The following is a 27,760-nucleotide window of genomic DNA, read 5'->3' as shown; positions in this document are numbered from 1 at the left end:
CAACTGCTATTTGGGGGTTTTATGCTCTATGTAAGCAAATCTAACAAGAAATGTTACAGCTGGAATCATGAGCTTTACTATATACTATACTAAGGAGTTTGGGTTTCTGCTATAAGTAATGAGAAGCCACTGAAGTATTCTGAGCCAATATGCTAAAGAACAAACTATTTATCACTCAAAAAGGTCAAATGACATTAAACATACTATATAAATATCTTCACTGAGTTCTAAAAGTTAAGCCAGAAAACAAGGGAAAGTTGATTTTTATAAATGGTGATCGGAAACTGAATCGGTTATGAATTGGTTACCATCTAATCTAATACACTGGAAGGGCAGTCCTGAGGTCAATTACTTAGAATCCCATAGATAGCACCACAAGAACAGAATAAGGAAAAATATGGTAAGAGAAAAATGGCAAAGCTGAAAGAAAAAAAAATGAAAAGAGTTTGTAAAAATCAAAACAAATTAAAAAACTAGACCAATCATAAGAAATACTTACCAATAAATGCTCATAAAATTGAACTCAGTGACATAAGAAACCTTTTGAGGTTAAAATGTAACTATTTTATCTAAATTATCAGAGCACTAATTAATTGATGCACCAAGATTATTTATACCTGGCTGCTTAGCCACTGATGGAGGTTCTATGGTACAGAAGAAAACAGGTTCTGGAATCTCCACCCCAGCCAACAAAAGCCTCTCTGCTTCATCGTTTTGTCTATGCTTCTTTTCTCCCTCCCTTTCTGCTCGACGACATGCAGCTAAAGCACTGGACTTGGATGAGACAATGGTGTCACCAGTGGCAGTCTGCAAGCAAAGAAGATGCCTTGGGACAAAACAGGCTATTGGCAAGCACTCAGCTTCCACCAAGGACCACGAAAACCAAAGAAAAATTTTAAGGTAGCACTTCCTCTTCATCAGAACTTAAAAGAGAGACAAATTCATTAAGCTCATTATAACTCTGCATTGGTAAAGCTAATTTAAGTTGTAGAAGAATTCTGTCCAAAATATTGCTGTAATAAGTTCTAACAATAAAACATTCATACACACAAAAAATACATTTAAAACTCATTTGGTAAAACAAATTCATCTTTGAACAAGAGACAAAAGAACGAAAGAGACAAAAATCCTTGCCCTTACAGAGCCTTCATTGGCAAAATATCTTCACTTTTTAACCTGATCAGTTATAAAGTTAGATTTAATTGTCTGCAATAATCAAGATAGGAAAAAAACAATAAAAATAACATTATTTTACATAAACTTAAAACATAAGTATATATCCATAGTGTGTGTATTTTACTTGGATTTGAACTTTATATGAATACAATCCATTCTGTAATTTACTTTTCTTTCTATTAAATGTTTGAGATTCAACCATGTTGATGAATACACTACAATATTCATTATTCCACTACTGATAGCTTTTGGATTGTCTATGGGCTTCTGCTATTACAAAATACCTACTTTTAATTAAACATTTAATCTGTTATTTCCTAGAGAAAAGATTTGGTCACTTACGTGTTTAAGCCCAACAGTCAAAGCAATGTTACCAGCAGTCAGTGAAGGGATTTCTACATGCTGGTCAGCAAATGGCAAAAGCAGACGACTTATTCTCTCCCTGTAAAACCATGATTTATATTAGTAAAAGTATATTTAAAGAAATGAGTGAAGTTTTAGAAAATAACCTAGGCTTCTACTTACGTGCAGTTTCCATTAATATTATGGATGGCCAATTGGCGTTTTATCATGCCTGAGTAAATGCGCAAAAATACCAGTGGGCCTCGTTGCTTGTCATGGAGAACTTTAAATGCCAGGGCACATAAGTCACCCTTATACCACTGCCTATAAAATTAAGAAGTTCCAGAAAAGCCACTTTAAAATACACTTCCTATATATCTATACAGATCAGATCAGAATCACTGCATAAACCTAACCTTGATGTCCTCAAAAGATTCCTCATATCTTCTAGTTTAGCTACCAAGGCCAATTAAATAATGTATTATGTACCTCTCTTCCTCCACCGGACTAAATTATTCATTGGAGATCTTACCGTTAATTCCTCAAAACCAAAAACAATGGATTCTCTTCCAAATATTACCTCTATTAGCAAATAATTCTTGCCTAGATTTCCCTCCTCAAAAAATAAACCTAGGAACATCACACCACTTCTTAAAACCCCATACAGGGTAAACAAATAGGTACTTTCCAATTATTGCTTTCACTCTCTCCTCCCACTCTTCTTCAGCTGCATAGCCATATAAATTTACACTATAAACTTGAACTTGTTTACACAGCGAACACTTACAGAATGATGTCCTTAAATTGGAGTTCATTACTAGGTTTCAGAAAGTTTGAATCCCTCTCAAATTGCCAAACTTTGCACATTGGTTCATTTTTCTGAGGAAATATGGAAATATTTCTCCATATTTTCATCAGTTTCAAAGGAGTTCATGATTCAAAGTAGGTTAGACACTTCTATTATTGAATTTCTCTAATCTTATTCCTGTTTCCTCCAAATTTTAATTTTATTTAACAAATCCTTATATAGAGAGTTGATCATATACTAGGCACTGTTTTATGTGCTTTATCAATATTAGCTCATTTGATTCTTGTAACAATCCTATGAGATAAGTCCTATTCTCTGCATCTTATAGATGAGAGGTTAAAGCAACTTGGAAGACCTGAGATTTAAATCCAGGCAGTACACAGTCTATGCTCATCTCACATCACCATAATGCCTCTCCACTTGAGAGATATGGAAAGTGACTCAGGTCCTAGTTAATAGGATCAAAGTTCACCTCTGTTTGCCATTTGGCACAAAACTCACTGAGATTTTAGAGGGTTTATTACGAAGGACAAAGCTGTTAGTGACAAGAGGAAGAAAACAATGGACCTTTCCTTACAGTTACAAAATATTATGAAAAATCTTGAAATCCAGAATAAATATAAATGTATCTATAGAATATTTATCAAACATCCCCAGTATACTACTTTTTTTTTTTTTAACTAAGATGGCAGAGTCAACATTTATACTTTTACACAGCAAAAAAGCCATAAATTCTTATTTAGCTCCATCTGTAAACACAGCAGGTTACAAGAGATGATGACAAATATCCCTTTCAAGTAAAAATTACTATGGCTCTATATTATATTATTTAGAATAATATTCTTCACCAATGTTATTCAAAAACTGTGATTCAACTACTCTCTGTGAAACATGACCTATCTGTCTACCTGTCTTTTCAAGGCTATACGATTTTAATCTATGCACTTGCATACTTACAGAAATTCATAGTTGCGTTCTTCAGGTGAAGGCAAGTACATAGTAATAGCATCTAACAAGGGCTGGACCCCTTTGTTTTTCAGGGCACTTCCACAAAGCACAGGCACTGCTGTCTGAGCCAGTGTTACTCTGTGTACTGCAGTTTGTAGCTGTAAAGCAGAGATATAAATGTTTTATGTGTAGTATTCTGGTCTCGACCAAAATATCCCAGAATTAGATGCCTCCCCTAACCAACCACGTAAAATATCACTCCTCAGCACACTTCCATCATTCTTTATGGCCTCATTCTTCTTTATTTTTCATTGTAAATAACATTAATCACTACCTGGTATATTAGATATATATTTATTACTTTATTATCTGTGTCCCCAGTCACTAGAATGTAAAATCTATATAAGCATTATAGTAAGTCCCATAAAGATACTGTAAATCACAAGAAACTGGAAAAGTGCTTAAAATAAAGTAGATGCATAAAAATATTTCTTGAATAAGTGAATTAATATACTTGCGATTTAACCTCGATAGTCTACTAGAGGAACTGGTTAGAAATTAGAAATATAAATGAGTTACAATTTCTTCAAATAAATTAAATCCACATTAAATAAAATCCAAAGGAAAATGAGGTATCAAAGTAGAAACAATTTTTAAAAGACCTCAAAAACCAAGAAAAGCTTAGGTGTGCTTGCAAGCTATTGATAAGAGAAACGGTGGGTTAATTTTAGATTGTAAGCTCTTTGAAAACAGAAATCATGTTATGTGACTATAGGGCACAATAAACATCACATTTAAGCATTCAAATACTAAACAAGAAAAAAATTCAAACTTACAGCTTTTCATTCAAAAGAAAAGAAATAATTTTTTCCACCTCTAACTTCAAATGGCTCAAAATTAATCTACAGATCTTGTGTTTTTCTTTACTTCTTTTCATGAAAAATAACCAAGTGAATTTGCTGGGCTCATCTTGGAGCCCACTTAAAACACTACCACTTAAAAAACTTTTCATGGGGGAAGGTTCCTGGCAGAAAAAATAAAAAACGCCTTGAATAAATCTGTCATAATTCAAATACTACCAGTATTTTACTGGCCTATTCTCTGGTTTAATATATTTCAAAAGAAAACCAAAAAAAGGGAAGACCTGGAATAAGTTTCCACTAACAATTAAAACAGATTCAGAAAAAATGTTCTGAGAAAAATGACCATTATAGTATCCAAAAGACCAGTAGATCAAAAAAAAAATTCTATCTGTGATTTCCCTAATACTACTTAGTGAAATGATCACAATGAAGGGAAAAGGCTGCAGTAAATGAACAATGTCTTCTAATTTTTAACAGTGTTCTCCTAATTTTTAAGTCTGCATTTTCTAATGATATGCAAAGTTGAAAAAAAAACCCACCTACAATAGAGTAATCAAACCACATCCAATTAGTAAAACTTGGTCAAAGTAAATGAATAAAATTTACCTTTTCAGCCGGTAGCAAATCAAAATTCTCACTAAATTCTCCTAAAACCAAGTCAGCAAATTCATCATCCAAATCTGCAACCTAAAAAGAAAGGCTTTAGTTCTGTAACTTGCATTCATCATCACAACTATTATCTTAAGTCTATACACCATAAATATTCATTAGCCAAATATTTCAAGACAGCTACATGATCTAACTTATCCAGACCAAGGAACTCTTCACATCTTCTAAAGAGATAGAGTTTTTCTTTCAAAGGAAACGGGATTGAAAATTGAAGATACGCTCTCATAAGTTTCCTAAACTCATGGGAAGCCAGAGCCAGACAGAGCACCTCAATGAAGTGTGCTACCTACTCAGTGCTCAAAAGAAATAAAAAGTCCACAGCTGATAGCCAATGATAATATATACAATGAATTGCTGTTTTTAAATACATTTGGGGGGGGGGTCTTAGTTCATAAAAAAAAGTTTCATTTGGTAATCCTCTAATATTTTGAATGTTCACCAGATCTCCAAGACGTTCAAAGTAAAATGACTGAACTTGTTTATAATCCTTCACTGAGGGAATAAATTTAAGTTGAGGAGGTAGTGGTATAATTTCAATAATAAAAATGTAATTATCTAATTCATGTTCATTTCCTAATCATCTGTGCTTATATGACAGGAGAATTCAACTGACAATAAAATTAACAAAAGAGTTTCAAAAGTTTATAATAGTAAAAGGGAGCAAAACATTCAACCTTGGTGAGAAAAACACATTTTTAACAGCTAACTATAGTAGAAATGTACCCAACCATCTTTCTAAAAAGCAGCAAATATGATGATTAAGCATAGCTTCTGGAATCAAACTGTCTGGAAATGGCTCCACTACTTACAAACTTGTTCAAAAAAACTTTAGTCAAGTTACATCACCTCTCTTTGTCTTGGTTACTCATGGAGATAATACTAGTACTTATCCTATGGTGATACTGGGAAGTTTAAATAACCAATTCCAATTATGCTTCCAGAATATACAGTAAGTATATAATAAGCATTGTTTTCATCGCTGTTCACCTTTAGAACACAGGAAGTTGATTCTAGTCCACACTAATCTTATTCTCTAATTCAAAAAAATTTTTTTAACTTTGATAAAATATAACAAACATAAAAGTACCACCTTAACCATTTCTAAGTGAATAGTTAGGAAGTAGTAAGTATATTCCACACCGCTGTAAAACTAATCTCTAGAACTTTTTCATGTCACAAAACTAAAACTATACCCATGAAACAACTCTTCCTCATTCTCCCCTCCCCACAGCTCCTGGTAACTACCATTCTACTTCCTGTCTCTATAAAGTTGAGGACTCTAAATACTTCATGTATCTGTAAACTATGAAGTAAAGCAAATGAAAGATAAACACTGCAGTCAAGATAGTGGTGATGGTGGGGTAGATGATTAGTGGAAGGGAGAGAGAAGAGCAGGGAGTAGCACAGGGAGATTCAAGAGTATTGCTGATATTCTATCTCTTAAGCTGGGTGGTGATTACACTGGTGTGCACTGTATTATACTTTACATATTCCATATGTAATTTTAGATGAAATTTCACAATAAATATTTTTTAAAGTTTCTAAATATTTATGCAATTTTAAGCTCAAAGTATTTATTTTACTTGTTCAATTAAGGCATTCCTTGCTTCCGTTATCTCCTTCAGCAATTCAGGATCACTCATTTCCAAGAGGGGTTTTCTCTCAAAGTCTTTTCCATCATCTGAATTGGGATTCCAAAGAAGTTTTTCTTTACTTACTACATCCACCACTCCTTTGAAAGTTTTGCCTTCACCAATTGGTAACTATAAGTCAGAGTGAGATTAACATTTTATTAAATGATCATTAGAACTCAATTAGAATTGCACTGGTGATAGAATTTATCTCTCCCCACTCCCCCCCAAATGTCTCTTATCATTATTGCCATAATCTATACTTATTTTTATTTATATCCTAACTTCTTCCAAAAGGATTTGCGAAAGCTTCAAAAATGTATATAATATGCCACAATAAAATACGTTGATGAGGAAACTGAGAAGGACCTCTTCATATTAATAAACCAAATATTAATCAACCAACCTGTAAAAGCAAAGGCTTTGCCTTCAACTTCTCTCTGATGCTTTCAACTGCATAGTTAAAACTGTAGAAAGTAAAATCATTTAAAATGTTAAGATACTTAAAACAGGATTTAAGAATGTACTCTAAAATTATAACCCTCAATTGTTCCTAACGTTTACCATTTAACAGTTTTCCACAGGACAACATCTTGTCTAATCTTTTAACATTAACTTCAGATAATAGTGACTGAGTATCTACCATAATTCTGCCACACAGGTATTTAGGGTATCATTATTGTGAGCTTCATTTAACTAAAGTTTGAGGTTAAGTGACTTGATCAAGGTCACACATAATAAACTGGAGTTAAGATTCAAATGCAAGATTTGTGATTACAAGTCAAAGATTCTTTCTTCTAACAACTGTATTTGTTATCACACGACTACCCACTTTCTTCCAAGAGCCAGCCTAATCTTTCTACACTTTTATCTTAGGCATTGTTCGTATCATATGCTATGCTGTTCACTTCTGTGCTAACACTAGGGTTGGCTACCTATGGAACACATGACACATCTTTGGCACGTGGGCTGATTCATACACACATGCAGATCATTCTGGTCCCAATTCTTTAAGAAGCAGCCTAGTATCCAGTCATCTCCCTCCCCATCATCACAGGTGCTGTCAGTCAGTATAGGCAGTATTTCCCTCAACCTCAAGGAACTCCAAACAGAAAAGGGTCAGAACTTAAGCCTAGCACATTTTGAAGGTTGCTGTGCTTTTACTAATCAAGACAAAAGTCCTCTAAACCAGCAGCTTTAGAATTACTGTAGAGAGTTACAGAAATACAAAGCATACTGTGTGATATCAGGAGAGACACGGTTTATGTTTTTTTATTGCCGCTCTCATACCACAGATCAGGATCTCTCCCTTTCACATTTCCCCAGTATCCTTTGATGCTTAATTCTTGCTCTTTCACATTTTCTCCAAATCCTTCATCGTTCTTGATTGTCTGGATTCTGTTCTCAGAACAACGTATCCATTTTGGATTACCACTCTGTAAGTCTGCAGTATTACCACTACATCTCAGCATTAACTCTTTTGCCCTATATGCAGGTCTCAAAACATCTACATTCTCCTCTCCTAGTTTCCTTTCATTGAGAGCATTTTACCCATTAGCTAAAGAAAATCGGGGACAAGGAAGAACATCATTCTCTGAAGCAACTACAAGAAACAATTCTCTTCCCTCCCCCATTAGCAATGACAGTGAGCACCGTAACATTCAGCAATACACGGACTCCACCATACAGCTCTAAATAGAAGCAATGGATTCAGCAAGACATCACTCTGTCAGGAGCCTAGAAATCAGGATAAAGCCTCTCTACATTAGAATCAGAATGATTCATCATCTATCAGCTCTCTATTAATCCCACATTGTTACTTTACCTATGAATCAACTGCTCCGAAATTTTTTTAAATGGGATTGAATTGGGATTCTATGGAATATTTATACCTTATAGGGAACAGCTGTTTATAAATTTAAGTTATAGTGCATTAAAAGCTCAAATCATATTCTTACTTTGATAAGCCAAAGAAACACACGTTAAATACCTTGCTCCAATTTTGTCCATCTTGTTTAAAAAACAGATTCGAGGTATCTTGTGTTTATCAGCTTGCCTCCATACTGTAAGAGTTTGTGCCTAGAGCAAAGATAAGGAAAAAGCCCATATTTGACAAAAATAACTATGTTACTACACATGGAATAAGCATACCTAAGACTCTATTATAACATAGAACAGGGTCCTATTCTAGCATAGAATTAGCGCCATTGCACACATACCTCTGGACCCACTCTTATGCTATCAGGTTAAAACAGTTAAAATGATCAAGCATGACTGAAGATTATGCTTCAAACTGAGAATACTTTGGGTGAACTAGGTTGCAACACAAAGGGAATTAACAACTGGGAAGTACTGGGAGTCACAGAAAGAGGACTTAACCAAGAATTACAAGACCTACTTTTTGTTTGGCTTCACCTTACTTAGTAACGTCACACAATACTGAACTCATCAGTTTTCTGATCTGTGAAATATGGACTTTTGCCTTAATTAATTCAGACAGTTGTGATGTAAAAAGAATAGGAATGTACTATAAAATGCTAGTATGATAAAAATCGTGTATTTTTACTGTGAATGTTTGAACGTTCATATAAACTGAAAAGGATTTAAGGAGGGGAAAGGAAGCCAACACCTGTATTTCTAAGTTACAATTCTCATATGCTTTTCTATTTAGCTTTCTGGTTATTGTTAAACAAGTAATTTTTAATATTTAGCTTCTTTTAATTCCACTTTCTGTACATGTTAAATATAAACAGTTTGCCTAGTACAGTCTAATAGCCCTGAAGCAGAGCATTAAAAGCCTAATGTGCTGACACTGTTAAAACAGAAGCCAGTTTGTCATTTGTTTTATTAGGTAAAATTGATATACAATAAAATACAGTTGACCCTTGAACAATATAGGGATTAGGGGCGCCAACCTCTGCAAAGTCAAAAACCACTTACAACTTTACAGTTGGCCCTTCCTATGTGCTATTCCGCAACTGCGGATTCAACCAACCACGGATTATATAGTTCTGAAGCCCATATTTAGAGGAAAAAATCCACATATAAGTGAACCCATGAAGTTTAAACCCATGTTGTTCGAGGGTCAATACAGATTTTCAGTTTATACTTCAATGAATTTTAATAAATGCATATACTTGTATAACTATTACCCCAATAAAGAGAAAGAACATATAGAACATTAGAGATTTTTATGTCCCTCTCCCCATAGCAACCTGTTCTGATTTCTGCCACCATAGATTCATTCTGCCTATTATTGAACCTCATATAAATAGCATAGCTTCTTTCACCCAACATAATGTTTCTGACATTCATTCATGTTGTTGGGCATACTGGTTCAGTTTTACTGCTAAATTCCTTTGTATAAATGTACCAGTTTTTCTATCCACATGTGGATGTGCACTTGTGTTGTTTCTAATTTGGGAATATTATGAATTTAGCTGCTATAAACATTCTGAACAAATCTTTGGTGAACAAATGTTTTCATTCCCTTGGATAAAGATGGAGGAGTAGAACTGCTGGGTTATAGGACAAGTGTATATTTACCTTTAAAAGAAACTGCCAAATAGTCTTCCAAAATGGTTATAATATTTTACAGTCCACCAACAATGTATAAGAGTTCCAGTTACTCCACATCCTCAACCACGATTTGCTATCATTGTTTTTAATTGTAGCCATTCTTGTGGGTATGAAATGGTCTCTTCGTAATTTTAATTTGCATTTCCCTAATGACCAATGAGACTGAGCATCTTTTCATGTGGTCACTGGTCATTCACATGTCTTCTTTGGTAAAGTACCCATTCAAGTCCTTTGTCTTTTTTTTTAATTGGGTTGTTAGTTTTTATTATTGATATGCAGTTCTTCATATATTCTGGATACAAGTCTTTGGTCATACACATGTACTGTGAAAATTTCAGCACATACTCCCTACGACAATAATATTCTCTACATAATCGACTATTATTGCACTCTGGAAGTTTAACATTCATATAATATTTTATCTAACATTATAAATTTTCTCACAGTCTAAGGATTGCCTTTTTTTTTAAGTTTCATGCACATAATTTTGAAGAGGTCCAATTAATCAACTTGTTTTTGTTTTATGCTTCTTGTGTCTTCTCCAAGAAATTGTTACCTACCACTCCCTCCACCCATGCCAAAGTTGTTAAGATAATACTTTATTTTCCCTCTAGAAGGTATATGGATTTAGCTTAACACTATGATCCACTCCAAACTAATTTTTATGTGGGGGTGGGGGGATATATACTATAAATTTCCCAAGAACTAAACATATTAAAAAATAAAACAATTCCCATCACCCCACCTGCCAGCTAAAAGTCCATCTACTGTTTTAGCAAACAGTAGCCTCCTGTATCACAAATTCAGAAACTTCCTATTACAGCATATTTCAATCTTGTAAATAATGCAATCTGAATGATTAAGTGTCGAATTTATGTAAAGAAGTTATAATGACAGGAAGGATGCAACCATTAGGAAATGAAATGACTCTAAGAAATAGAAATAATAGGTGCATAATCAACCTCAGACATCAGTGTCAGGCTTTATATCAAGCAAATATCACTGTCTGTCAGGGGTCCTCAATAACTGTATTATTTCCCCTCGAACTAGTACAATAAGTATCCACTTAGTCTTCACCTAGATTCACCAAATATTAACATGTTACACTTGCCTTTTTTCTCTCTCTATAAAACATTATGTGTCTGGTGGCTGGGAAAATGTGCCACTTGGAACTACTATAAAGAGCATGATTAACTGATGGTTCCAACTGTTACCCTTCTAGATCTACCACCATGTATTCTCAAGGCGCACCTTCTTGGGGGCTGTTTCCAGCTAATGACTGAGCTCAGCAGAAGGACAAATGGAGGCCCATTCCCACAAGACATGGGTTCCTCTAACAGGTAACATTAGCTTGAGGACTCCCCATGAGCGAAGCCAAACGCTTTTGGAACTGTACTATGGCCTGAGACTCTTCCTGCCTAATCCCCCATCCTTCCCCCTCTCCTTCAAAGGTGTCAGCCTGCCCTGTGGTCTGAACGCCCTCTCCCACGTCCCTCTTTTCTCCCTTATTCTTCGCAGGTACTTCCCCCCCGATGAATCTCCTATACATCTAATCCCATCTTGGCATCTACTGATCAAAGTACCCAAACTAACACCATGTGTGTATGTGTGGGTGGATGGGAGCTGAACCATGAGAGCAAGTTGTAGACACCATGAGACTTTAATCCTAAATACTTCAGCATGCATTTCCTAAGAATAAGGACATTTTCCTACATAATCAATTTCAAAGACCACATTCAGGAAAATTTAAGTTGACACAATACTTTAATATATATATATTACATATTCAAATTTCTGATTTTCCCAGTGATGTGCTTTGTAACTTTTTCTTTTTGATCCAGGATTCAGCCAAAAAGGATATATTACGTTTAGCTTTCTTGTCTCTTTAGAATCCTTTAATCTAGAACAATTCCACAGCTTCCCCCCAACCCCAATTGTTCATTTTCCTTATGTTAAAACATTTTTTTTTTGAATTTCTGAAAAGTCTTGGCCAGTTGTTTTGCAGAATGTCTTTCAATTTAGATTTGTTTGTTTTCTCATGATTTGGGCCAAACATTTTTGCCAGGAATACAACATAGGTAATGTTGTATCCTTCTTAGTGCATCATATCAGGAGGCCCATGGTGTCAATCTGTCCCATTTTGGGGGATATTGATTTTGATCCCTTAATTAAGGTATCGCTTTTAGTAATTTTAAGATTAGAAGAACTAATGTGGGTTCTATATTCAAGATAAAGCCAATCTTGAGATTATAAAACAAATGGAGTACCAGCTAAAGAGAGCATAACTGACCCCAGTAGCAACAATTTTATTATAAACCCACTTTCAGGATTTATTCACGGAGTTATATATTAAGTTTTGGGAGAAAATCCTTCATGGGTCGCTCACATTTCTGCATGTTTTGTCAGGAGAGGCACTGACTGACTGCCTTTATTCTGGACTATCTTTTCAAAAATGTTTGTATAGCGAACAGTTTAGAAAGATATTGTATTTCCCTTCAGAGCAAAAGGTAGGTTGGCTTACAACCCTGGAAGATAATGTATTCCTTCAGAGCAAAGAGCAGGCACTTTTACTGCCCATTATAAAATACTTGCATTCTCTAAGCACAGGGTTCCACTGCAGCTGTCACCTGACTTCCCTTTGTCACCCTATGGGAATTAGGGCTTGAGGAACCAACACAAGGAAATGCTGATACTCTGGATATTGCTGTTTTGGAGATTAATAAAGTCCTTCATCCCTGACTCAGAAATCTTGTGTCTTCTGCCAGAATCCATAAAACTATGGCAGACGAACTTGTTAGCTTTAAAGTAAGAATCTCAGCCTCTTCACAGTTCTCAAAACTTTCATATTTCCTACAGAAAAGCAAACTTTACTTTCCCTTTTACTATGAAGTATATTATATGAGATCATATATAGATCATATCTCAATATTCAATTCCAAATTCCTTTAACCATAATTGGATTTATATGAGCTTACCAAATAAAGGGTTATAGTTAAATCAATCTGATGCATTCTACTTTTTAAAAAAATCATGCTGTTCTATCTTCACTTTACTTTGACAATATTTTTTACCTCTACACCAGCAGAGGCATCAAACACAGCCACTGCACCATCTAACACTCTTAGGCAGCGCTCAACTTCCAAGGTAAAGTCCACATGACCTAAGAAAAGGATGAGAAATGTAACACCTAAAATCTTTAAACCATCACCACCACCACCACCACGTGATCCAGCAATCCCAGGTTGGGTACATACCCAGAATAATTGAAAGGATAATCTCAAAGAGATATTTACGCCCCCATGTTCAGAACAGCACTATTCACAATAGCCAAGAGGCAGAAGCAACCCAAATACCCATCAATGGATGAATATGTGTGTGTGTGTGTGTGTGTGTGTGTGTGTGTGTGTAAAATTTTGTATATATACAAAATGTGTTACTTATGGGCAATGGAATACTATGCAACCTTAAAAAGGAAGGAAATCCTGTCACAGGCTGCAACATGGATGAATCCTGAAAAATTTTGCTAAGTGAAATAAGGCAGTCACAAAAGGACAAATAGAGTACGATTCTACTTATAAGAGGTATCTAAAGAAGTCAATCTCATAGATCTACGAAGTAGAATGGTGGTTATCAGGATTCAGGGGAGAGGACAAAGAAGAAAAGTCATTTTATGGGTATAGAGTTTCAGTTCAACAAAATGAAAAAGTTCTGGAGATCTATTTCACAATAATGCGAACATACTTAACACTACTGAACTGTACACTTAAAAATGGTTAAGACAGTAAATTTTATGATATATATATATTTTTTTTTACCACAATTAAAAAAAACCCACACATACACAAACAGAAAAGCCTCAAAATAATGCAGCACCTCTGCATTGCTGAAACAGCACTATACCTGGTGTATCAATCAGATTGATTCTATACCCCTTCCAATCGAATGTAACAGCAGCTGACTGAATAGTTATGCCTCGTTCTCGCTCTTGAGCCATGAAATCTGTCACCGTGTCTCCATCATCAACATCTAACCAGGAAAAAAATGACATAGTTAGGCTTAAAAGTATATTTTATAGGTCTTTGATATCTACCTGACATAGTTTCAGAAAAACTGTTCATAAATATTTGGTTTAATATTTAGAGCCCTTAATCATTCTCTAAATAAATCGTCATTCTAGAAAAAGATTTTTCAGCAGATGAGTAATTTTTCCATAAAAATAATCTTTCTGTAATAACTAAGATTAAAATCTTCTAATATTTTAATTTTACTGAACCATATACTTCTTCCATTTTTTTTCTAGTTTAACTTTCATTATCCCGTCCTTATCTGACGTTCCTCACACCTGATCCCTTGACAGGAGGCAGAGTAATGCCCTAAGAGCAGACAGACCAAATTTAAATCCCAACTTTATCACTTCTCTACAATCTTGAGCAAGTTACTTAACCTAGTTTTTAAAATATGGCTAATAAAGCCAACCTTGCTGGACTGTTATAAGAATGAAATGAGACTATATATATAAAGTACCTAGCTCAGTAAATGGTAGCTACATGGAATAAGGTAGAGACAAAATTCCTCCAAAGTTAAATCATCTCTTACAAACCTTTCTCATTACTTAATTCTCCTTTTAGGATTTATTTATACAAACATAAAGTCTTCTGTAGTATACAGTCATGGATAAAATTTATCCTGACTACCAAAAAGGTCACTCAAATTACTCTGCAGGGCTTCCCTGGTGGCGCAGTGGTTGAGAGTCCGCCTGCCGATGCAGGGGACACGGGTTCATGCCCCGGTCTGGGAAGATCCCACATGCCACGGAGCGGCTGGGCCCGTGAGCCATGGCCGCTGAGCCTGTGTTTCCGGAGCCTGTGCTCCGCAACGGGAGAGGCCACACAGTGAGAGGCCCGTGTACCGCAAAAAAAAAAAAAAAAATTACTCTGCAGTAAAATTCTTGGATTATGCATTTTACTCTTACTCTTATTCAGTAAAAGAAATGACAAAGAGCTGATCTTTACCAATCAAAATTCAAGTTATCATGGCCTTATACTACCACTGCTTATGTCAGCATTAAACCTCTAAAATGCTAGCTAGTTACTCCATATCATTTTTGTGTGTGTATACGTGTGTATAAATATACATACACACACAAATGCACCAACAGAGGGGAAAACAGCAAGAAAAATGTATCTGTTAGCAACTCCAAATATCAGTGTTAAAGAATTGTAGCAGTATTGCCAGTTATTCACAATATAACTAACCGAGAAAACAAACATCATTAAGAAGACAAAGACCGGGGCTTCACTGGTGGCGCAGTGGTTGAGGGTCCGCCTGCCGATGCAGGGGACACGGGTTCGTGCCCCGGTCCGGGAAGACCCCACATGCCGCGGAGCGGCTGGGCCTGTGAGCAATGGCCGCTGAGCCTGCGCATCCAGAGCCTGTGCTCCGCAACGGGAGAGGCCACAACAGTGAGAGGCCCACGTACCACCCAAAAAAAAAAAAAAAAAAAAAGAAGACAAAGACCAAATAACTAACCAGAGGTTCTAAATAAGGCAGTAAGTTTCTAAGACACTCAAAAAATAAAAATTTGCACAAAGATAAAGATCTTTATTTCCTATTATTTTTTTAAAATATAAATTATTTATTTATTTATTGGCTGTGTTGGGTCTTCGTAGCTGCGCGTGGGCTTTCTCTAGTTGCGGTGAGCGGGGGCTACTCTTTGTTGTGGTGCACAGACTTCTAATAGAAGTCCTCCTATTATTTCTTTATGATGACACATATGGCTAATAAAATCAACCTTGGATCAACAAATTCTGCCACAATTTGGATAGTTTCTAGGCCTCTGGCCTGAACCAGAAAAGAACTTCAAAACATATCTAGTTTATGTGTGTGTGTGTGTACATGTGCGTATATATATGTATCTAATATATATATATATATATGTATATATTCCTAGAGTAGTCAGATTCATAGAAAAAGAAAGTATAAGGGTGGTTTCCAGGGGCTGGGCAGAGGGGGCAATGGGGAATTGTTGTTCGATGGGCATATAGTTTGGGCTTTGCAAGATGAAAAAGTTCTGCAGAATAGTTGCAAACAATGTGAATATACTCAACACTATTGAACTGTACACTTAGAAATGGTTAAGATGGTAAATTTTATGTTATGTGTTTTTTTACCACAATTAAAAAATAACTGTTTACTTGAAAATTGCCTGCGTCCACCTCATCTGGACCCTCGACTCAAGGATACACTCGGGGGGCTTCCCTGGTGGTGCAGTGGTTGACAGTCCACCTGCCGATGCAGGGGACGCGGGTTCGTGCCCCAGTCCGGGAAGATCCCACATGCCGCGGAGGGGCTGGGCCCGTGAGCCATGGCCGCTGGGCCTGCGCGTCCGGAGCCTGTGCTCTGCAGCGGGAGAGGCCACAACAGTGAGAGGCCCGCGTACCTCAAAAAATAAAAATAAAAAAAAATAAAAATAAAATAAAAAAATAAAAAGGATACACTCAGGGAATATGAGGGAAGGATTCTAATCAGACTCGTGATACAAAAGAGGAAGCCTAACAATGTTCAGTGTTTTGCTGTCTGTTATTTCCCCATTTACACAGCAATAAATTCTATGAGAAATTCATGTGCTTATACATTTAGGAACCTATCATCATGAAGATTCTAATCGTGAGTGGTTTTCTCCTCTATAAACATTAAGTCTCAGCCAATTCCAAGGGTCTAGAGAAATAGGTCTCAATAGAGCACATTTCAAAATCACTGTGGAGCGTTTGAAAAAGACATTAATTTCCACTTCTGGTATTCTGGACCTGATGACCTCCATGTCACATTTCAAAACAAACTGTTTCACCAGAGATAAAGAAAGGCACTTCATAATGATAAAAGGGTTGATTCATCAGAGAAATACAACAATCATAAGTGTGTGTGAATCAAATACAAGTTTCAAAATACGTGATGCAAAAATACAGACATCCAGGCCATACCCAGACATGTTGAATCTTAATTTTCAGAGTGGAGCTAGGGTACTGTTATTTAAAAACAAAACAAAACAAAACAAAATCTTTAAAAGATACATGGGCATTAAATGTGCATGCCTGGTCAAGAACCACAGTTTTGGGACTTCCCTGGTGGTGCAGTGGTTAAGACTCCATGCTCCCAATGCAGGGGGCCCAGGTTCAAACCCTGGTCAGGGAACTAGATCCCACATGCATGCTGCAACTAAGAGTTTGCATGCCACAACTAAAGGAGCCGGTGAGCCGCAACTAAGGAGCCCTCAAGCTTCAACTAAGGAGCTCGTCTACCGCAACTAAGACCCAGCACAACCAAATAAATAAAATTTTTAAAAAAAAGAACCACACTTTTTGACATACTATAATAAAAAAGTAAATTCAAAACTTAGGTAAATTATACTACTACTGGGGGTTAAGGATTAATGAAATCCTTTCTTGTTCTGCATGGGAATTTGACCTCTGGTTAACTTTCTGGCTCTCTTCTCCTAGAGCCCAGAAAACAAGTATGCCAACTGCATTGCTAGGCAACACACTTATGGAAAAAATAATTTCCAATTGGTAAACTACATCTGACCTGGGAAGAATAAATAATGAATTATAAATACCTGCTGAAGATACATAGCTTTAGGCTTCCCTGAGTGGGGTATGGCATGCCCCTTGTAGGAAACCAGGAAGATGACCCACGGAGCTGTAACAAGAGATGCTCGTTCCTACGGGGCATGAGTCTCCTAAGCTAGGGTGGCTCCTGTGAATCTTGTTACCTTGCAACTAAGCTATCGCTTTTGGGTGGCCAAAGAAGACAGTTCCCACACAGCTATGTGGACTGCTATAAGAACTTCTATAGAAAGAAACATCTATTGCTGGCAAGCTATGTTTCCTGTCTCACAGCCTTCTGAGTAGACCAGTGCCAACTATAGCCCAAGATAGTCTTGTGAGTCTGATTGTTTAATTGAACCTAAAAAGACCCTTTGGAGTACTGTAACTACCTTAACTTTATGCTGTGGTTTAGACAGCAGTGCCTCCATGCCATACTCAAGGTCTCTAGGTCGACTTCTTAATCAAAATATTTTCCATTGATGTTTTTTTCTAATGGGGGGGGCAGGGTGAGAGGAGGAATCCATTCTAACCTCCCAGTGATCTTGTGTATCCAGAATAATACAATATTCTTTCTGTGGTGGTAGTTTTTCCTGCATCGATATGAGCCATAATTCCAATATTACGGATTCTGTTTAAAAGGGGAAAAATTAAAAAAAGACATGTATTATAAGGTGGACATTACTAAAATTGTAAAACCAAAATATGCTGCACAAATTTCAAAGCTGGTTGGTATTTCAACAATTTATATAATGGTGTAAAAACTAGAAAAATGGAAAACATATCACTATCACATTACTCTGACAAAACAGCTAAGTAACAAAAGAGCTAACTACAATTTTGTGACTACCTTATATTAATTTCTATGAAAAGTGTGCTGTTGCTACATTAAAAATTTTTAGCATCGAACTGAGACAAGAAAATAGCTTTTAAGATACATACCAATATCTATTTATAGTTAATTAGCTAGGGCAGGAAGTTACAGAAATTAGAGCATTCACTAAATGCTGAATTAAGCCTATGTGAAAAACCTGTAACTCTTCCTGGCAGCCTATGGAAAAGACAATATCAATGACAGTACTTACTTAGCAATAGGAGGATTGATGATGGAATGAAGGGACTTGATATCATTTCCTATTAAACCTAATGGAAAGAGTGTTAAAACTCAACTGTTAAATTTAAAGAAAATTTCCTTTAATTTATAAATGAAAGAAATTAAAAGAATTTTAAGCAAATAGTAAAATTACTATTAAAGTAAATCCAATTAAAGTAAAATTCAAGCCAAATATAACACTCATTTACCTAAAATTTATTTTCTTGCAATCTCTAAAAAAACCTGTGGATGACAATAAAACAAGATAAAGTTTTTAAACATCAATTTCTAGATTATATCCTTAGAAAAATATAGATTTACCCCAATCTCTGCCACCTGCTACAATTCTATAATAGAATTCTATAATAAATAGAATTTCAAAAGTAGAATGTTCATAACAATAATCTTCAGACACTAGTAGATCTTGAACCAAAAAAAAAAAAAATAAGCACAATCCTGTAAACCTACATTGTCAAGGCTTTAAGAGCAAAGAGTGATACTCATATCAGCTAATAATGAGTTTTTGTACAGCTTGAAACCTACCTTCCCTCAGCAATTCCAAGGACATGATACCTATAAAGATAGCCTGGGAGGTAACACTGAATAGAAGCTATAATAATCTAATACTTGTAAAGGGCCAACTTGTAAAAACTAACAGTATTTCTGAAAAAAAAAAGTCCATAATGACTTACTCCATGCTTACCATTTATTCTATTAATACTAAAGAAACAATGAAGTTACATTTATAAATTTAATTTATACCTTCCTGCTATTTAAACTAGTTCTCCCAAACTTCTATAATAAATTATGATGACTTCTATTACATTTTGAAAACCTGATAGCAGTTTGAAGACTGAAAGATAATCTGTACTGCTATAGATAAATTTGTACGGGCAAAATATAGAAACCCAGATATACACCAATAATGCAGAACAGTAAATTCACATGCCTTTAACAAGTCACACAGCCAACTGGTATTTTTACTCCATTATTCTCACATGACAAAGATGGTAATGAGAACAGATACAGAATGAAGCTACAGGTGACCCCTGAACAACACAGGTTTGAAGTGTGTGGGCCCACTTATCCAAGGATCTTTTTCAATACATGCATGCTACAGCACACGATTTGCAGCTGGTTGAATCTGCACACGGAACTGCAGATGCGGTGGGCTGACTACAGTTATATGTGATTTTCAACTGTTCGAGGGGTCAGCACCTGTAACCCCCTCATTGTTCAAGGGTCAACTGTAGTTTCACTAAGTCTCCCACATGCTTGCTTACTTCAAACACAAGAAGCACATTCAGAATTACAGTACAAATGACCTTTGAACAACCTGAAGGTTAGAAGGGCCAACCGCTGTGCAGTCAAAAATCCAAGTATAACTTCACAGCCTGCCCTGTGCACACATCGTTCCTCTGTATCTTCAGTTCCGCATGGGCAGATTCAACCAACCGTGGATCATGTAGTACTGCAGTACCCATTTAGTGAAAAAATTCTGCATATAAGTGGACTCTTACATGGTTGAACTTATATCGAAGCTCAAATCTGTGTTCAAGGGGCAACTGCAGCCAGTTCCTCAGCCTTCAGGCTTTTAATAGCCATATTACCTAACCTAATCTATCCCAGATAAATATTAAACCAAACTACTCTTAAGAACCCTCAAAATAAATTATCCTGTTAAACCTCTATTAACAGAAAATACTTCTGTATAAAAACCAGAAATGAACTAGGAAAATCAACATTTTACAGCAAGAGCACTCTACAAGTAGACTCACTGCTAAACCTCTGAGCCGACCCTTCCCTTTGCTCAGCTCATGAGGATGGACAGCAGATGAGGAACATAAGTCTACTGGTACTACCTCCTAGCATCTATCAGAATACTCCAACTCCTAATAATCTCAAGGAAAGAGCCAAGAAGTAAAAGGGAGTCACTGTTTTCAAAATGGTTGGAGACCCCTAATAAGGGAGAAGATTGCAAATGAGAGAGAGAGACAGAGAGAAAAGGGAGAAAGCAAGCAAGCAGTTTAAGTAAAATGAGAAGAACCTAACATTTGTACCTGGTAGGGAACTGTAATTTCTTCCAAGAAGCACATGTAGCCTTAATCTTTTTAGACTTGCCCTTATTTTTGAGGAACACATATTCTAGTGAGGAGAAAAAGAAACGACGTTAATTTTATTTTAGCATAACTCACTACTGTAGTTTTAACATCATAATTATGCTTTGAATCTCCATATAGTAGTCTCAATTTATTAACTCCAATTCTTTTAAAAAGTGACAACACAAAATTACATTACAATAAAAAATAAGGATAAAATTAATACTGCTTGCTCTTTTGAGCTGACCTTCGATGGCTCTCCTAGACGTGCAGCATTAGCATCACAGGGATCTTATTTGAAGACAAATTCTCAGGACCCACTCCAGAGAAGAGAATCAGAAACTCTAGGGATAGCGTCCAACAATGTGTTTTAACAAGCCCTCCAGGTGATTCTGACAGCTGCCATTTGAGAACGACCCTAAAGTTTCCAGAGAGCCAGAAAGGTTAAATAAGGTTGCTAACCCTGGATACCCCTTGGTTCTCCTTTAAGCCTATTAAGAGCTGGTGCGAGTCATGAACTCTGAAACCATTAGGTATTTTCACCTAGATTTATAACAGCGGCTACATATTAGAATCACCTGGAGAGCTTTTAAAAAGGAAGGGAAGTTGGAGGAACTATAGCATTTTTAAAAGCTCCCCAGGTATCTTCTCCTAATATTCCCACATAGAGGTTGAATGTTCTCCATCGATTTATCCCTGGACCACTAAATACACATTTAATGGCTGTCAATATATTTGGAATTGTAGTTAGTGTATGTAGTGATTTTGAGCTGCCACAATCTGCCTTTCATGATGTCACAGAATGCATATCTGTGCCTTCTGTATTATTTCTACGTTAGTTACCAAGTTTCTGGCAATAAAACACTATTATTCTAAGCAAGTATATTAAGAGTAGAGAAGAGACTCAAACTATTTAAATTTCTACTTCATAATGGCCAGGGTAAGACAGCATCACCTATCACAGGGTGTACAGTCTGAAAGCATCAGAAATGAAAACACTGAAGAAAAACCGTGCAACATCTTGGGCTGCTAACGACCTCAAAAATGGAATACAGATAGTCTCAAAATGCTGCACAGGTGATTTTAAAGTAGCAAAATGAATTTATAGACTAATGATAAGGCATACTTCTTGTTGATTACAGGTTCCCCCATACCCCCTGTTAAGAAACTGTTGATATACTAGTATATGAGATACACTAGACCTTTGGGGAAGTCAAGTAACTGAAGCTGTTGAAGTACATTTAATTTTACAAGAAAAACTTACGTTAATGTGCAAGCTGGATATTTTCTTATGATTCACTGCAAATATCCTCAGATTGGACATCTTGGACCTCTAAGCTGTTATTCTCTGAAAAAGAAATATACAAAATTACAAAACTAAATTTATGTATTACATGTAAGACATATGTAAGTAAGGCAAATGTAATATATTAGGTAAAAATGTATTACTTTTAAAAAGTAGGAATAATATTTGTAGCTATCAAAAAGAAAATGTGCAATTCAGAAAATGAAAGCTCAAACTAAACATGAGAATATGGTCCCTTATGTTTTCAACATCCTTTAACTCTTCAAGAAAGATATGAAGAGGGACCTCCCTGGCGGTCCAGTGGTTAAGACTTCGCCTTCCAATGCAGGGGGTGCAGGTTTGAACCCTGGTTGGGGAGCTAAGGTCCCACATGCCTCGAGGCCAAAAAACCAAAACATAAAACAGAAGCAACATCTTAACAAATTCAATAAAGACTTTAAAAATGGTCCACATCAGGGCTTCCCTGGTGGCGCAGTGGTTGAGAGTCCACCTGCCGATGCAGGGGACACGGGTTCGTGTCCCGGTCCGGGAAGATTCCACATGCCGCGGAGCGGCTAGGCCCGCGAGCCATGGCCGCTGAGCCTGTGCTCCGCAACGGGAAAGGCCACAACAGTGAGAGGCCCGCGTACCCCCCCGCCCCAAAAAAAAGGCCCACGTCAAAAAAACTTTAAAAAAAAAAAAGAAAGATATGAAGATACTGTAGGAAAAGATATACTGAAATTACAAAAATATATCATACCAACCAAAAAGCACTTTTATGTAAAAATAAAAAACAGAATTAAGTATAGAAAGGTAAGCATCTACATGTTAACTTGGTAATTTCTCACTGATAGTATAAGTTTTTGGTTTATTTGTATATTGATTTTCCTAATATATTGATTTACCATATCTGTATATTGATTTACCATAAATATGTAAATATGTATTTCTACCATGTAAAAAATATACAGAAGTAAATCCTCTTCTTCTATGATCACGGAAACTAAGCATCTTTAGTTTAAAAACGTTTACTAAATATTCACGATGCATCAAGTACACTGTCAAAGCTATGAGAAATGCATGGAAGTATATGAGACTCAGGAAGGTGGGCAACAACAGAAAAGGTTAAACCACTGTGCACCATGTTATGTAAGAAGGCATGTCAAAACTTATTATTATTCCTCCTAAATCTGCTCCTTTCTGTATCTTAATACAGAAACATTCACTACCCTTATTTAGGAAGTCACCAAGTCCTTTTATTTCCTAAATATATCTTGAATCTATTCCCCCTTCTTCATTTCCAATGCCAAAGTTCAGAATGTTTGCAAAATCATGCATGTTAGATCCATTCTAAAACAGAACAATGGATTCTACCATAACAGAATACAAAAAGCTCACTAATATGGTTTGATCCCACATTGCACCTAACCTTTAAGAAACCATCACTTGTCAAAACCTGGTATAACATTTAAGACAGTCCACAATTTTCTGAAAAGACTATTAAAATACTCCTCCTTTTCCCAACCACATATATGTATGCTGCTAGATTTTCTTCAGACACTTCAACCAAACATTTTACAAATATATATACAGTAATATAATAAATACAGAAGCAGATGTAAACTGTTTTCTGTTAAGCCAGGCATTAAAAAGACTTGCAAAATTGTAAAGCAATATAAAACACTCTTCAAACAAAATCATTTTTGTTTTTGAAAATATATTTTTCATAAAAGTATATTAATTACATTAATATTTAATGGTTTATTATTTTTAATGAATTATTAAAACATTTTAAAGATTTGTTTTCATTTCTGGTATTTGAATATCAATTACAACCCACACAAACAAAACTGTTCATTCGGACTCATTTTTAAGTGTGAAGGGTTCCTATAGACCAAAAATTTTTTAAACTTATTCCAGCACTGTGTTTCTTGAAGTGACTGCCCATGATTATTTTACGTTATAAGTAAAAAAACAAACAAAAAAACTGAACAAATGTTAGAAACAACAGCCAACAAAATCTGTGATCTTGTAGTGTTGCTTATGATGAAATTATTTACATAAAAGTGTGAATTTAAGGAAAAATATTAAGTAATTAATAGCACAGGTAATTCAGTTGTCAGTCTTAAAAAAGTAGTACTCAGATCACTTAAGTGGGAAACACTTCTTGAAGCCATTCTTGACACATACCTTTGAAGTAAACAACCTCATCTTGTCAATTCCCTACTTAAAAACCTGTAAAAGTTCTTAATACAACAAATTCTGTCCCTAACTACCTTCACAGCCTTGTACTTGCCTACTCCCTACTCTATTCTAGGAGCTCTAGCCAAAATTCCTCTAAAACACTGCGCTCTAACACCTTTGCATGTAATGGTGCCACTGTCTGAAAGCAGTCCTCAAATTCCCAAAGTCACACACCTGGCAAATTTCTATTCAGTATTCAAGCCCCAATTTGGAAGCCTTTCTTAATCTCCTACAAAGTTTTAATACTACCTTGTCTGTGTTTTCATAACACTTGGAATTTATATTTACTCATGACAAATATGGTATTTCCACGTTATCTCCACCACTGGGAGCTGCCCAAAAGGTGGGATTTTCTACCAGCAGCCTAGCACAATTCCTCAAACATTTTTTTGACCTATAAAGTCATTTAGGGCCCGCCACTGATTTTCTTCTTCCCCATGGCTCAATGATTTTCAACAAAAATGGTTTCCTACTGGTACTATCAAGTGAGTTATTCTACAAGGTCCAGACCTCCTTAGGCCTTGGACAACACATAAGTGTAACAAAGCAGGGCCCTATGGGCCCTTCCCAGAACAGACTCCTCTCCCAAGTCCTCTGTCTGCCCCTTGTCTGTAGAAAAACTTTAGCCTCCTAGGGCTTCCCCAAGTTCCAAAGAATAAATTTAATAAGAGAAGTGAGAAAGTGCAGAAATAAAACAGTCAAACAAGACAAAATAATAATAGTTTAGCCATTAAACAAAGTCAAGGACCTTTAGTTCCTCCTAAAGGGCTACAGATAATATTCTGAGCCATGTCCTTTGAGTTATTTTGCAGATACTGAAACCCCCACCAGGTGGAAGAAGTTAACTATATGCTGCCCACAAGCATGTAGACCCCAGAACTGTTGGAACCAAAAGGTTGATGATGTTGGCTCCCGACTATCTCACCACCAACCAGTCAGAAGAGTGTCCATGAGATGATCACACACCCCACAATCCCCCTCCCTCTCCCTATCTTTAAAACCTTTCCCTGAAAGCCTCTGGGGAGTTTGGGTCTTTTAAGCACTAGCTACCTAGACTCCTTGCTTAGTGCCCTGCAATAAGTGCTGCAGTTTCCTTCACCACAACCCGGTGTCAGTAGACTGGCTTTATTGCGCTCAGGCAAGTGGACTCAAGCCTGGTTTGGTAACATAAGTACTCACTAAAAACTGTGACACCTGATGGTATAAAAATGGCAAGTAATGAGAAAAAACGGGTAAATACCCATTCTACATTATCAACAAGTTCACAACCAATAAACAAAAGAATCCATGGACTATTTTTTTTTAAAAAAATCAGTAGACTATCACGCCTGTAAGGCTTAATACACAAAAACAGGAATCACGGGACACTAAAGTACAATCACAACATACATTAGCATAAAAGCACAAATGAAGATGATGTTGCTGATGATAAAGTAATGTAGGAAAAGAGATTCTAAAGCATCAAGTTAAAATAGTGTTTTCATATGGTATTTGTTACTGAGTAATTTTTCCTAAATTAGAAACTTCAATTTAGATTTGTGTCATATTCACTGTTTCTTAAAAAAGTATCAAATATGAATTAGGCCAATATGTTCATTATTGATTAACGTCAATCCCTAATGTCATCTTTGCTCTTTTTCTCTTTATATTGAATAGATCATTTCAAGCTATCTATCTAAACATTCATTTTCACTACAGAATTTATGTCACAAGTTCTAAAACAAGCTACTTATCTAAATTTTAAAAATTAGTTCTAGCCTTTAACTTCATTCAAGAAAAAAGCTTGGCAAATCAACTTTTACTCGCTAAAAAAAAATGCTCAGTAAAGATACTCTTAAATTTAAGTCACCTGGACTGAAAAAGCCCCTTACAATTCCCTGTTCATCCAACATTCATTGGAGCAACACAAGGAGTTGATTATTGGAAACATGAAAATGAGTAACACATGATCCCTATCCTCAAGAAAAATATTAGGTTTAACAATCCTGCATATCACAATAACAAACATTTCATTCATAATACTTTCTGCATGGCTCTTACTACTGTACCTGTTCTTCCTCTTTAACACAAATAAGCTTCATTTTTTAACACCATGCAATTTATAAAGCAGCTCTCACATCTCCTGGCTTACTCTTCTAAACTATACCAATAAATACTGTCAAAGTTTCACACAGATCGAAGGAATACATTTTTATGCTTCTGACTGCCAAAATGCAAAGACTGGGTATCTAGTATATACTTGTAGATGTACCAAAGTAGTGGTGATACCCAACTTGGCTACTGCCAGTTACACAGGAAGAAATTTTTTAAGAGACCTTTTTGCTGACATCGATCAGTTTAGGCCATTTTTATCCCACCATCACAGCTGAAAGAACAAATGATAACCCACATAGCGATAACTTTGCCTTGTCTATTTCACACAAATCAAAATGTGACTATTGCTTAACCTCTAAAACATTTATTTTCTATTTCTGATTCAGAAGAGAAAAGGGCATTATGGCTTTGAGAGTTGTAAATGAAAAAACATGAGTTCACAATTTAAACAAACCTATTAAAAATTTCTATAAACTGACAGGAAACAGGGTAAATCTCACAATGTTAAGCAAAAGAAACCAACACAAAAAAGTTCATACTATATGATTCCAATTACATCAAGTTTAAAACAGGCAAAACGAATCCATTCTGTTAGAAGTCAGGATAGTGTGTACCCTTGGGAATGACAGTTACTAGAAAAAGGCACGAGGAGGGCTTCTCAGGTGCAGGTAATTTCTTGATTTGGGTGCTGCTTATACAGGTATATTCAGGTTTTAAAGAATCCACTAGGAACGTTCATCTACAATATGCATTTGTCTGCCTGTCATAATTATAACACATCAATAAAGTCTTTTTAAAACTCTCCATAAACTTTTAATTACACCAGAAATGTCAAGTGGGCCCTTTACTTGTGGTGGAAAACGCCAGACTAGGCTTTACAGTCAGAGGACTTGCTGGAGCCCCAAGTCTTCTGTGATCTCTGACAAGTCACTTCAAAACTGAGTCTGTCTTTTCATCTATCACATCACAGGATCCACATGAGAAGTAAATTCAATTATCAACAAGAATATATTTATTGTGTGTCTACCACTGCCTTCTAAGTAATAGGGTTAAAAGTAGTGAAGAAAAAACAATCCAACAATCCCTTCCCTCATCCTGTCCCTATCGTAATCAGTGGATACAAACAATAAATAAATAAATAAAATACATAGCATCTCCTATGGTGACAGGTGCTACAGAGAAGAATTAAGCAGGAAAGGGGAACTGGGGCAGTAGTAACTATAAAAAAGGAGCTCATGGAAGGTCTCAATAAAACAGTGACCTGAATCAGGTGAGGAAGGCAATACCAGGGGGAAGTGTATCCCAGGAAGAGAGATTACATAATTTAC

The 27,760-nt window shown here is 36.0% G+C and overlaps 1 protein-coding gene across 5 annotated transcripts in view; it reads right to left on the bottom strand.

The window, feature by feature from the left end:
• The window catches only part of GFM2 (GTP dependent ribosome recycling factor mitochondrial 2), a 46,840-nt gene that overhangs the window by 18,342 nt on the left and 738 nt on the right, over nucleotides 1-27,760 (bottom strand). The window contains exons 1-15 of one of the 5 annotated variants that reach the window (XM_060009312.2): nucleotides 22,074-22,117; nucleotides 20,771-20,855; nucleotides 18,920-18,953; nucleotides 18,703-18,760; nucleotides 18,151-18,248; nucleotides 13,917-14,042; nucleotides 13,088-13,176; nucleotides 8,428-8,516; nucleotides 6,844-6,904; nucleotides 6,390-6,569; nucleotides 4,744-4,824; nucleotides 3,284-3,432; nucleotides 1,702-1,842; nucleotides 1,519-1,618; nucleotides 618-807 (exon numbers count right to left, since the gene is read on the bottom strand). In XM_060009312.2, coding sequence (XP_059865295.1) covers nucleotides 618-807; nucleotides 1,519-1,618; nucleotides 1,702-1,842; nucleotides 3,284-3,432; nucleotides 4,744-4,824; nucleotides 6,390-6,569; nucleotides 6,844-6,904; nucleotides 8,428-8,516; nucleotides 13,088-13,176; nucleotides 13,917-14,042; nucleotides 18,151-18,229 — 1,285 coding nt within the window. In that variant the 5' untranslated portion in view covers nucleotides 18,230-18,248; nucleotides 18,703-18,760; nucleotides 18,920-18,953; nucleotides 20,771-20,855; nucleotides 22,074-22,117. The other 4 variants (XM_060009310.2, XM_060009311.2, XM_060009314.2 and 1 more) reach the window with 4 other exon arrangements.

This window comes from Delphinus delphis, chromosome 3, assembly GCF_949987515.2.
Source record: "Delphinus delphis chromosome 3, mDelDel1.2, whole genome shotgun sequence".
NCBI classification, from domain to species: domain Eukaryota; kingdom Metazoa; phylum Chordata; class Mammalia; order Artiodactyla; family Delphinidae; genus Delphinus; species Delphinus delphis.
This window is presented reverse-complemented; position numbering and strand designations above follow the sequence as displayed.